This window comes from Trichechus manatus, unplaced genomic scaffold, assembly GCF_000243295.1.
Source record: "Trichechus manatus latirostris isolate Lorelei unplaced genomic scaffold, TriManLat1.0 scaffold00213, whole genome shotgun sequence".
NCBI classification, from domain to species: Eukaryota; Metazoa; Chordata; class Mammalia; order Sirenia; family Trichechidae; genus Trichechus; species Trichechus manatus.
In genome coordinates this window covers 1126962-1139696 of record NW_004444149.1, presented here as the reverse complement: position 1 = coordinate 1139696, position 12735 = coordinate 1126962, and the positions used below count along the sequence as shown (strand labels likewise).

Here is a 12735-nt window from a genome sequence, read left to right as displayed (position 1 = left end):
TCTGTTGCAAAATGTTTGAGGTCTAGGATGATGTTACCTTCGTCCAGAGATTGCTGGTTGTTTCTAACAAGCAACCTGAGATGTTTGCAGTCTGGGATCATCTAATTCCAAGTTCAAGGCTTGAAAATTTCTGGATTACTCAGAATGGTGGAAAGCTAGGCGGTAGATTACGAGAACTAGTTGACCCCCAGTTCATTCTTAGGGGTCCCAGTCCAAGTGCTGGATCATTTACTAGGGTCTCTATTTTTAGCAGTCCCTCTAGTTCCCAGTCCTACAAGGCCGTCCAAAGCATAGCTCAGCCTCTCAGCAACCTTTCCCCAATTGGTAAAAGCCTCCAGGTCAAAGGTAGCCTTTAGTGCTTTTCTTCCCTCTCTTGGTTCCCAAACAACCTTGTTGGCCCTTTGATGCTTTTTAGATTTTTATATTTCATCCAGCTTTTTCAGTTTTGAGTGGGAATGTTGGTCTGAAGCACTTAAGTCTATCATTATCAGCAGTGAAACCTCCACTCATGTATAAATCATACATCACAGAGCTCTAATCCATGACCTCACTGTACAAAAGATAAAACCTTGGAGATGTAAAAAGACTTAAGTTCACACAATTAGTGGTAGAGCCGGGTTTAGTCCCAACGTGCAACACTGTTAAATTCCACTTCCATCAGATCTGGACACAAGGGTGTGTTTGTTTATTTACCTTTTTACCTGATGGGAGGAGGGAAGTCTTGCCCAAAGGTCAGAGGGTGGAGGTAATGACCTAGCTATTTTCTCAACACCTCTCATACATTTCTCTCCCAGCCCTGACCTATGGGGAAAAAGCAGCTCAGATATTTTATACTCTGGGAATGGAGAATAGAAGAATACAATCCTTCTCATCCCTAAACCACGGATTGTTGGTACCTCCATGATCAGTTATCCTTAACCTTCAATGTTTCTTAACAATTGTTGTAACTAAGCACAACTTCAGATTCCTCTACATCCCACTTTATGCCCTCTAAAACCAAGTTGTCTTCAGCCAGCCTCCTCTCCCACAGAAAACAAACACCAAGACACCCTCACAATGAAGACCACGCCATTTATTTACAAGGGCCAGTGTGGGAGTTGGGGGAAATAGGGAGGGAAAGCCACACAGACATCCTCTCTAGACTGCTTGGGACCTCTCCCACTTGGAGCAAAATTCTGTTCCTCTTGCCTCCATATTCTCAGCCATGGGTCCTCCAAGCAGTTGGGCCAAGTAGTAGAGGGAGGATGTGGCTGAGCCTCCTCTGTGCTCCAGCAGAGCGAATGTCCAATTCCAGATCAAAGGCATCATTGCCATCCTCTCCTCTCCCTCCTCAAACAGAAGTCTAGCCTGGAGGAAAACCGTGAAGAACTGAAAGAACAGGGGCTAGGAAGCCAAAGGTCATGGTCTCTGGAGGGAAAGATCCCTCTCCTGTTCCCTTAGAGCATTACCAGAATGAAGGGTAATAAGAGTGCTGGTCACAGTCCTGATAGCTTCAGAAGCGGTACCCCACACTACCCTTGGGTTATCCAGCTTTCAGAAGCCCAAGGGACTTTGCTCTCCTTGCTGTATCCATCCCTATCCTAGACTGTCCAATCTACCCACTCTCTAGTCAGAGAGAGCTTTGAATCAGAAATCAACAAAGAATCCACCTCCCACCCCAACTCACATGCGTACACACACACACATACTCACTCATACAACTTCCCCACTGATGAGACAGATCTCAACCCCCTTCATGTCTTCTGAGAGGGGCTCAAGACACTGATACCTGGGGGACACAGGCAGGTTTCGGGTTCATGGAAATGTGTATGTGTGCCTGTGTCTAACCATGTGTATTTGAGGAAACAGAGCCAATATGACCCCTTGTGAGCCACAACTCTTAAGCTTCATTGAGCCCCTGTCTTCAACTCAAGTTCCATTAGCATCTCTAAGTCTGCTCTGCCAGGCCGGGCCTGGGCTCTCCCACCTAGAAGAGCTACTAGTTCTCCTCCTCTCTAACTGTCAATTCCAGTTTCCAAGCCTTTACTCATCCCCCTGCCATTCCCTTCCTCCAGAAAATCTCATTCCCTCCTCTTCCACATCCATCTCCGTTGGGCTGGTCCAGGGCTTGCTAAATCTCTGTCCAGAGGGCTGTGCCTCATCTCCAGACAGGGAGGACAGGGTCTTCTTCCTCCCCCTGGAAGTCCCAACCGAGCCCACGAGAAAGTACTGGATCAGAACAGGGGGTGAGGAGGAAAGTCACAGATAGCCCGTTTCACCTGTCCCTCCTTCTCAGTGTGACATTCTAGCCTTGCTCCTTTTCTTAGCAGAGTTTGGGCTGGGGGGAGGAGGGAGTTGGGGGTGAGAAAGAAGGAAGAGTTACCAAAAGTAAACATAAGATAAGCAATACCCTAGTGGTACAGATGGAAGACCCTGTTCCAGTAAACCAGATAGCTGGTTCCTCTTTTGATTCTACACTGCCACCGAGAAGTTTGCAGATGGCAAAAGGTGGCTGCTGTGCGGCAAGGAGGTGGGGCTGATCAAATAACACTGAGTGTTTAAATAGCTGTGCTCGAGGAGGATCAGGAGAGAAGCTTCAAGAAGAGATGCAGAAGTAAAACCCAAATTCTTGGATAGAGCTACGGGGCTGGGGCCCATGCCTCTAAGTCGCTCTGCTGTCCGGAGAGGACAAGGGAGAAAACAGAAGGGATGACAAGCTCCAGAGGGCGGGGGTTGTCAGAGAACCAAACACTGGCATCGAGGGAAGGGAGAGGCAGGAGGCATGGGCCGAGGGATTAGGAGAGCTGAGAGCCCAGGAGTCTCTCGATGGCTGCATTGATGTCCCCTCCGGTGGCAATCAGGGCCTGCAGGTTGGCCTCGCGATTGATGAAGCCCATGTTGTTGAGCTGCTCCAGCTGCTGCTGAAATCTCACTTCCGGCGTCTGCACCTGGAGGGGAGAGGCCTTGTGAACTGGGCCCTCGGACCATCCTCGGAGACCTATCGGAGCCTGAGGGTTCACAGTGGCGGGGGGCGGGGGGCGGAGGCCCAGCAGGCCTTCTCCAATGTCCTCAGAGTCAACCAACAGGGCTGCAAATGGGGTGCAAGGAGCCTCGTTTCAAGTCACTAAACAACTATATAATAATGAGGAGGTCTCTTTCTTAAAATTTTCAAAGTAACTGATAGGCCTAGATCAGCCTATTTTCCTAACTGCTTTCCACGAACATTTTGGAGGTGTTAACAGGCACTCCACGAGCCAAAGGCTCTGTGGTCACATCAGAAGCGCGTTTGAACAACGTGAGGAACATATTTAATGTCACTGAACTGTACACGTGAAGATTATTGAAATGGGGACTGTTTTGTTTTCTGTATATTTACAACAACAACAAAAAAAGAGCCATTAAAAAAAAAAAAGCATGCTAAAAACACTACCCCTGAATTTGTTCCCGAACAGTCATCACAGGCACAGCAATATTAAAGGCCAGAGAAGGGCCCCAGGAAAGAAAGAACCTGTTTATTTTGTTTAATTGATCAACAAACACAGCTATTTACAATAGAGAATGCTTTTCATTCTTGACCCTCCTATAAACATCTCCTGGAAATGTTTTCCCAGGGGATGTGTGGGGAGCACTAGGCTAGACTCTTAGAGCTACAAGGAGCTCAGCAATCACAGTCTCCTTGCCTGTTGATAAGAGAAAAACATGACCCAGAGAAGGGCAAGGCCTTGCCGAGGGGCAAAGAGCAAGTCGGCCACAAAGGCCCCCTGACTTGCAGTACAAAAGCCGCTCCAGACTTTGCATTGCTTCTCTTCACAGTTCAGAGAATTTCAGTCGGACTAGACCTTGGCGCTCTCTGGCCCAGCCCTCTCAATGCCAAGCACAGAGCCGGGCACACGTGAGGCACCTGTTTGTGGACTGGCTTTTTCAGACGAATCACAGAGGTCACAGAAAGGTGAAGGGGTTCACCCAGGGTCATCCCCACTCCTCCCCCAGCCCCTGGCCTTGACTTGGTGTCATCTCGCCTCCCAGAATCCTCCTCCCCGAGTCTCAGAGAGAGGGGGTGCTTCAATTATCAAAGGAATCCTCTGATACAAGTAGAAGTGATATAACACAGTGGTGAAAGTGTAAATTCGGGAGCCCGAATGCCTGGGTTGGAATCTTGCCTCTGTTACTTACTAGCTGTGTGATTCTGAACAAGCACATCAACCTCTCTGGGCCTCATTTTCCTCCTTCTGTAAGAACAGACTTCCTCTCAAGGCTGTTGTGGGGAAGAAGTGCGCTCCCACACATAAAGCACTCAGAACAGAAGCCGGTACGGGGCAGGCGCTATTACTATTCTCATCTCCCTTTTACAGTTGTGGACACTAAACTCAGAGGGTCGGTAACTGGCCCAAGGCTAGTCAGTGGCGAACCGGGCTCTGCTGCTCCTCCCTACTGCTACCCTGGACTCTGCCCAGGGTCGAAGTGGTGGCCCAGCACCAGCCCTGCTGCCCCATGTACCTGTGAGTTTCCACTTCCTGCCAAAAGCTGGATCATCTGCTGCATGAGCTGCTGCTGGGCACTGGGAGCCCCTGCTGGAGAAGACGTGGCTGGCGTGGATGGCGAGGAGTTGGGGGCCTCGGGCACAGAGCCGGCACTGCTGCCTGCCGACGGGGCTGGGGTCCGGGCCATCCCAAAGGAGCCAAGGCTGCAGGCAGGAGAGAACCGCGTTAGAGACTGAGAGGCGGGAGACCACGTCCCAGAGAGGGATGGAGGTGTGAGATCCAGCAGGCAAAGCAGTTGGAGGAAAGAGAAAAAGAGACCCTCAGAGGCACAAAGGCTGCCGGGAGACAGCAGGGCTCAGAGAGGGGCAGACGGGGGAGCCGGAGGGGAGGAGTGGTCAGAAGCCAGTGGCTTATCTGCCCCCAGCCTTACCTGGGTACCAGCCCGGGGGCCTCGGTCTGCAAGGTCTGCAGCCCCTGCTGGATCTGCAGCAGCGCCTGCATGGCGCGGGGGTTGGTCAGGATGGAGAGTGACTCTGGGTTCTGCATCTGGTGGGAAACCAGCGAGAAAGGCACTAGGAGGTAGCAGGACAAAGGAGGTGGCCACACCCCGAGTCCAGAGCCCAGCTCTGCCCCACTCCGGGAGCCCACCTTCTGTCCCACCTACTGGGCTTCAAAGACCACCCCTTGCCCGCAGCCTCCGCCCTCTCTAGGTTCCTCACTCACCTGCTGCAGGAAGACCGGGAGCTGCAGGCGGAGCTGCTCTTGCAGCTGGGGGTTCCCCGCAAAGAGCGGCACGTTGACCATCATCTGCCAAGGGAAAGGTAGCAGGGGGAGCTGGGCCCTCTGTCCTAAGAACTCCCCCACATCCTCAGCCTCCCTCGCCCCACCTACAGGAAATCTGGCCAGCTTCTCCAAGGGTTTCAAAGTATCCCGAGGGCCTAAGTGGGACAGTGAGAGGAAGCAGAACTCTGGGCAATGCTGAGTCTCTGGAGTAGGTTGCTCCGCCCTGGGTCTGAAGACGATGATGATGATGCTAGCTAAGACTTCCAAGGACATAATACTTCCTGTGTACCATGTCCTGTTCTAAACATTGGACACGTATTAACTCATTTAATCCAACAACTCTATGAGGTAGATGTTATTTTTACAGATAAGGAACCAGAGGCTAAATAACACGCTTAACTCACACAGGAAGTGGCAGAGGTGCGGGTACACACCCAGCCAGTCTGGCTCCAGGGTCTCTGCTCTTCACCACAAGAAATCGCCCCCATCCAGGGGCCCCCTCTCCCCGGCACACTCCCCCGTGCCAGTTCCATACCTGAGCAGCGAAGTCGGGGTTCTGGGCAAGCGTCTGCATCATGCTGCGCATGTAGGGGGCTGAGATCACGTTCTGCATCAGCTGGGGGTTCTCGGAGATCTGCTGCAGGAGGGCCTGCATTTCTGGGCTGTTGAACACCCCTAGGACAAGGAGGGGAAAAAAACAGGAGAGAAGGGGTCCGGATGGAAACCAGATGCCTCTCTCACTTCCATCTACCTTATTCTAGACACTCAGTGGTTACAAAACTGACAAGCAATGATAAAATGGTCACCCACGTGCTGCGGCGTGGGTCCAAGTGTCTCCTGACTCCGAGGTCATCTCGCCCTACTCTGGCCTGGCCCCTTTTCCGTCTCCTTTTCTAAGGACAGGCCAGCTGGGAACTGGGTCTGATTCAAGCCCCTCCGGACTGGTGCTGCCACCAGCTCAGATAAGGTCAGAGTTGGAAAGGATCAACTAAAGATAACCTAGAACTTGTCTTAGCAGCTGAGAACCTTTCCTCAAACCAAATCCCACTGGCAACCAAGTATGTCAATGCTCTGGCTGGAGCTGGGGCGGGAGGCCTGGGGCCTCTCCCATTTGGTCCTCCCTCATCCTGGAGATGGTCCAGACCCCCCAGGACTCGGGAGCACAACTGAAAAACCACGGATCAAGCTGAAGTCCCTTATTTTACAAATAAGGAAAAAGAAGCACCCAGAAGGGAAGGGACTTGCCCAATCAAGATGTCTCCCAGGGTACAGAGAACCCGGGCAACTGCCAAAGATGTCCTCAGGGCCGTGTGTGCTGCCACAGTCCAGATAAATGGGGCACCCCCTAGGGCTGTGCAGTGCATAACCTGCGCTTCTGCGCATGGCGGCCTGCACGCCCCTCTCCCCCAGCCTCAGGTCTGTGTGGCCCCAGGTCGGCCCTGACTCCTCTCCAACACCCCCTCCCCAGTCTGACCCATTTACACGGAGAGTACTGGCAGTGCTCTAAGAGCTGGGAAGGGGGGCCTGGTTTATTCGTGAGCCCCTACTTAGCTCATTCTGGGGACATCAGGACATGGCCAGAACCAACCCTTACCCTCTGAGGGGCCTGGCCACGCCCCCAGCTGCTGAACCCCATGTGGCTTCAGGACAGTCTCACCTCTGTCTTCCACATCCTGGAGCATGTGGACCCCATTCAGGCCTGGGGCAGACCCCACTAAGTTCCTTCCGCCCTAGGACATACCTGACCCCAGGCTAGCCGCATTGATCCCAAAGGGGTTCGAGACTGTCGGGTGCACCTGGCTGGTCCCCGATCCTCCGGTGCCCTCCCCGCCGGACCCGGGGGCCTGGGAGGTGGGGGGCGAGGGGCTCCAGGGGTTAGGGAGGGGCTCTCGGTTCTCAGTCCGCAGAGGCTGGGAGGACGAGCTGTCGGAGTTCCCGGCCAGGGAAGAGAAGGGGTTGTTGCCAAACTGGGAGGAGGGAAAGGTTTCGGGTTAAGGAGTGAAACAAAGCAGGGACAAGGGCTAGGCCCCTTCTCTCTTCTCACCTAACCGCCTCCCTTCCCCAGGAAAGGGGGCGCGATCTAAGACTGCAGAGGTCCTCAGCTCGCTTCTTTGCCTGCAATGGGCAGCTCCGCCCTGGCCCTGCTGGAGCTAATGACTGGGTAACTGAATCCCTCCATAACTTCCTCATCTCCCCTGTGGCTCCGAAAATTCGGTCTCTAGTCTCCTCTCTGCGTCCCAGAGCACTTTACTCACCTCTCCCACTGTGTAGGGAGCTGTCTGCTTTCTTGTAGCTCTTAGGGAGCACAGACAATCTCGGATTCACCTTTGCACCCCCAGCCCCTGACACTAGTAGGCACTCAGTAAGTATTGCCGGCTTGCTGGGAGCTGGCTCTCAGACCTGCCTCTTCTACTTCAACCCCGATCTGCTTCCAGCTCCCTTTACCCAGCCACCCCAGCCCAACCCCAACTCCCCAAAGCAGCTCTCCGTCATTTCCCAGGCCCCCTAAGTGCCATTCTCTGTCCATCCAGGTACCCACAGCGGAGTCCACCCTGGCAGGTGCTCTGGCTAAGGATGGCCTCCCTAGGTCTTCTCCTCCTTCCATTGTTCCCTCACCCAGTTGTCCCCTCCCCCGCCTAGCTCCGCACACTGGCCGCTGCAGCTGAACAGGCCTCCACTCCTTCCTGCCCCCTCAGCACCAGGCTCTTCACTGCGATACCCCGGATTGTCTCTGGGTCTGCCCTCCACTGGATGGTGCCCAACCTCCAGCACCCAGGACAGAGCTCTGTCCAAAGGGCGTGCCGTAAGAGTCCCAGAGCCCATTTCCTTCGCTCAGCCTTCCTCAGGGCCCCAGTGCTCGGCAGCACCCTCTCCCCAGCACCCGGGCAGCCCTCCTCTGAGCAGGAGATATCTGAGCAGCCTCAGCCCCTCCCCGTAGGGGGCTTCATACCCAGTCACTTTTCCTGTTTATTCAAAGAGGGTTGCGGGGGCCAGGGCTAATCAAGGAACTCTCCTGCCCTAAGCCGTGGTTCCTTCTCTCAGATACCCATTCAGATAACAGGGCTCACAGGCCAGGGTTCACGCCCCAGAGCTTCAGTCTTTGTCCCTGTTTCAGATATCCTGTTCTGGTAACTTGCCAAGACTCATCTAGTCCTGGGCCTTGCTTTGGGCTCCCCAGTACACCCTAAAGGACTGTACCCTTTCCCTGAACCACCCGTAGTGGTAACAGCCACCATTTATTGAGCACCTACTGTGTACCTGACCTTATTCTAATGCTTACAATATGCCTCTAATACACTAGTTCTCAAAGGGTGGTCAGAGGACCCCTGTGAGGTTCAACACTTTTTCAGGCTCATTTTCCCGTGAGGGTACAGTGGAGTCTTCCAAAGTCTATATAACATGTGACATTGCAACAGACCGAGGCAGCAGCAGATCAAAAAATCCACCTGTCTTATCATCGGCCAGACAGTAAAGAGATCTGCAACAATGTAGCAAGGCCACGCTTTCCTCTAAAATCTGTTTGTTTTGGAAAACAGTCATTTATGTAACTCACAATAAGAAAAGCCTCTTGGGGTCCTCAGTTTTTAAGAGTATAAAAGGGCCCTGAGACCGAAAAGGTTGAAAATCCATTTTGAAAAGGAGGAAGCTAAGACTCAGAAAGGTTACTCAACTCGCTTAAACTCACACTAGAAAAATGGCCCAGGATTTGAACCCCGGTTTGTTGATGCCAAATGCTATGTTCTCTTAGCTAAACCAGTGGTTCTCACAGCTTAGAGTGCATCAGAATTAGCTGGAGTGCTTGTTAGAAGCTTGTCTCAACTATTTGAGTTTTTATCAGGGACATGTATCACTTTCATTAAAAAAAAAAAAATTTAATGAAAAACTTAAATAAAATTACAAATAAACAAATTTCTTTAAAAATCCGTAGTTGAAAAACCATTCCTGAGGCCAACTCTTCAGACAAAGATTAGACTGGACTGTGGGACATAAAATGATACCTGTGAAGAGCATGCTTCTTAGCTCAAGTAGATACATGAGACTAAATGGGCAGCTCGTGTCTGGAGGTGAGATGAGAAGGCAGAGGGGCAGGAGCTGGTTGAATGGACACAGGGAATCCGGGGTGGAAAGGAGGAGTGTGTTGTCGCAGTATAGGGAGAGCAATTAGGGTCACATAACAATGTATGTATAAATTTTAGTATGAAAGACTAACTTGAATTGTAAATTTTCACCTGAAGCGCAACAACGAAAATTCTGTAGTTGATCCCTACAAGCAATTTCTAAAATTTGAGAGAGCAATGCCAAGAATAACCAGGATGACGTCGAAGAACAAGGTGGGGGATTCATTCTATCAGATACCAACACTTACTTAAGACCATGTGGTATCACTGCAGGGATAGGCAAATTGACTAGTGGAACAGAACAGAGTCAGCAGGAGACAAACTCCTCTTCGGAAGCCTGGTGTAGGACGGAGATGGCATAAACAAGCCGCTGGGAAAGCACAGGCCCCTCAGTACACGGGGCTGGCACACTGGTTATCCACCGGAAAAAGGAATGTGAGATCCCAGCCTCACACCTGGACGCTAGTTCCGGGGCCATGTTCAGTTTGTGAAAATCATCAAGCTGTACGCTTACAATAGGCGCACTTCTCTGTATGTATTTATCCTCCAGAAAAACATTTTAAAAATGTTGTTAAACAATTTTGTTTAAATGTTTAAAGCAAGTTCAAAATGATATGAACAGCGTGATACCTCTTTCATGAGGTTTAAAATATGCAAAACAGCGCTATAGACTGTTTTTGGATACACCCATAGGTAATAAAAGCATAAAGAAATGAACCAGAATGATAAACACCAACATCAAGGTAGTAATTACTTCTGGAGAGGGAAAGAGGGGGAGGGGTACGTGAAGGCTGCAATTCTGTGATGTCTCACTTACAAATATTAAATATGGGCAGGACAACATACAAAATACTAACAACATTAGTCACCTCTGGGGCAGAAAAGGGATCGCTGAGAGATGGAAATAGGATTCTCTCTGTGTACTTCTGTTTAGATTCTACACTTTTGGAATATTCTCTTGGTTACCTTTAGCCAACTTTTGAATTTTGAAACGGGTAAATGCATAATGCATTTCATGTAAATTAAATTTTTTAAAAACACACAAAAAGTATATATGACAGCGTGTTAGGGTTAGATAAAGTTGGGTGCTAGATGTGAGAGTGCTGTATTTTTAGCAGTACTTTTTGGGCACTTGGAAATAATTCATAAAGCATTTTTGAAAGTGCGTATTCCTGGGACCCAACCCCAAAGACTGAGTCGATAAGTAGCTCAAGGGTGGTGACCAGGAACGTTATTAACAAGCTCCCCGGGTGATTCTGATGCAGGTGATCTGCAGACCACAGTTGAGACACACTGCTAGGAGCGGCTATCTGCCCCCCAGGCCTGCCCCACAACCTTTGAGCCCCTGGTGTAAGAAGTTTGTCAGAACAACGTCAAATCCCTTGGACACGGCCCCACCCACTTCTTCAGGGACCTCTGCTATCTTCCACTCTTGTCCCATGCCGAGTTGCACCATCTTTGCCTATGTGCTGTGAGAGCCAGCCTTCAAGCTGAGGCCCACCCACCAGGGGGCTGGGGGAGGAAAGAGATACCCTGAGCCTTGCCTGGGTCTGGGGGCAGGGAATACCATGCCCAGACAGTCCCTCCCACTGCCCCAGCCCCAGCCCCCACCTGCTCTCGGGCAGCGCTGAACATGGGCTCCTGGATGTCCGTGTACATGCGGCGGAGGGCGTTATACCCTCCAGGGATGCTCTCAAGGTTGCTCAGGGCCCGGTCCTGGTTCCGCATCATCTCCTGCATCATGGCTGGATTCCGAGCCAGCTCCATGGTCTGGTGGAGAGAGAAAGAGACAGGATGGGCCCTGGCACCAGGGGAGCACCAAGGTAGCAAAAGGGTGGGGCTGGAGGAGGGGTCTGCATCAGCCCAGGGCGCAAGAACTGCCCACAGTGGCGAGCAGTAGGGTGAACTGGACCTCCTTCCTCTACTGTAATCTTGGCTCCACCCCTGCCTCCCTGTGGGTATTTTGGTTAGTTTTTTCAAGTGGGGGACAATGATCCCAGGTAAGTAAGGGTAGCGACTTCCCTTCCTCAGGATCAGAAGGTCCACAGAAGTGTCAGGGAACACGGAGGAAATGGATTAAGAAGGGACCCCAGAGAGGGGAGACAGAAGATAAAATTAACATCTGTTGAGCAACCGACTGCATACAAGCACTGGGCTAAATACAGAATTTGAGTCATTTCATCCCCACAGTAACCCTCCCAGGTAGGCATTTCGGTCCCTCTTTTGCAGACGAGATGTTAATTGACTTGCTGCCTGGGGACACACAGCCGGTTAGTGGTGCGGCCAGGTTTCAGGGCCAGGTCAGTCTGTGTGCCCAAGCCCATTCTGCGATCCCGGTAAACAACCACAAACAGAGGAGGGGAAGGATTCAAACTGGGACAATGCTACCAACACCCTCTAACCCCCGGTTCCAGGTCAGGTCTTTGGCCTGAATGCACCTTGAGAAACGCCAAAGATGGGAGCAATGGTTCACTCTCAATTAAGAGATGACTTGTGTCAACCCCAGGGGAGAGGAGTGCATGATGGAAAAAATTAGCATAGCTACGTCTTGTTCCCATCCAGCTTGGAATACCTTCTCTCTCCACCATCGCCCCCTCCTTCCCCACCCTGCTCCACTCGCCTCTTCTAAGACGCCTTTATGGACTAATAGATCCAGCTTCATGATGGTCTGATCTCTTGCCACACAATTCATTCAAGCAGTAAATACTGAGTGCTTACTATGGACCAAAGGCGTGGTGGTGCAATGGTTAAGCAGTTGGCTATTAACCGAAAAGTTGGCAGCTTGAACCCACTCAGTGGCTCTGTGGGGGAAAGACATGGCAATCTGCTTCCATGAATGTTGCTGTTGTCGTTGTTAGGTGCCATTGAGTTGGAGCTCATAGCAACCCTAAGTACAACAGAACAAAACACTGCCTGGTCCTGCACGATCCTCACAATCATTATTGCTATGTTTGAGCCCACTGTTGCAGCCACTGTGTTAATCCATCTCATTGAGGGTCTTCCTCTCTTTCACTGACCCTCTACTTTACCAAGCATGATGTCCTTCTCCATGGACTGGTTCCTCCTGATAACATGCCCAAAGTACGTGAGATGAAGAATCACCATCCTCGCTTCCAAGGAACACTCTGGCTGTACTTCTTCCAAGACAGATTTGTTCGTTCTTCTGGCAGTCCATGGTATATTCAGTATTCTCTGGCAACACCACAATTCAAAGGCATTAACTCTTCTTCAGTCTTCCTTCTTCATTGCCCTGCTTTTGCATGCATATGAGGCTACTGAAATTACCTTGACTTGAGTCAGGGGCAGCTTAGTCCTCAAAGCGACATCTTTGCTTTTTAACACTTAGAGAGGTCTTTTGCAGCAGATTTGCCCAA

At 51.1% G+C, this 12735-nt stretch overlaps 1 protein-coding gene across 1 annotated transcript in view; it reads right to left on the bottom strand.

Annotated features, from left to right (window-relative positions):
* Positions 1–836: 836 nt before the first annotated feature.
* The window catches only part of UBQLN4 (ubiquilin 4), a 20295-nt gene continuing 8396 nt past the window's right edge, over positions 837–12735 (bottom strand). The window contains exons 5-11 of the mRNA XM_004388497.3: positions 10973–11131; positions 6985–7210; positions 5779–5918; positions 5184–5267; positions 4891–5006; positions 4477–4663; positions 837–2927 (exon numbers count right to left, since the gene is read on the bottom strand). Coding sequence (XP_004388554.1) covers positions 2775–2927; positions 4477–4663; positions 4891–5006; positions 5184–5267; positions 5779–5918; positions 6985–7210; positions 10973–11131 — 1065 coding nt within the window. The 3' untranslated portion in view covers positions 837–2774. The remainder of the gene's footprint in view (positions 2928–4476; positions 4664–4890; positions 5007–5183; positions 5268–5778; positions 5919–6984; positions 7211–10972; positions 11132–12735) is intronic.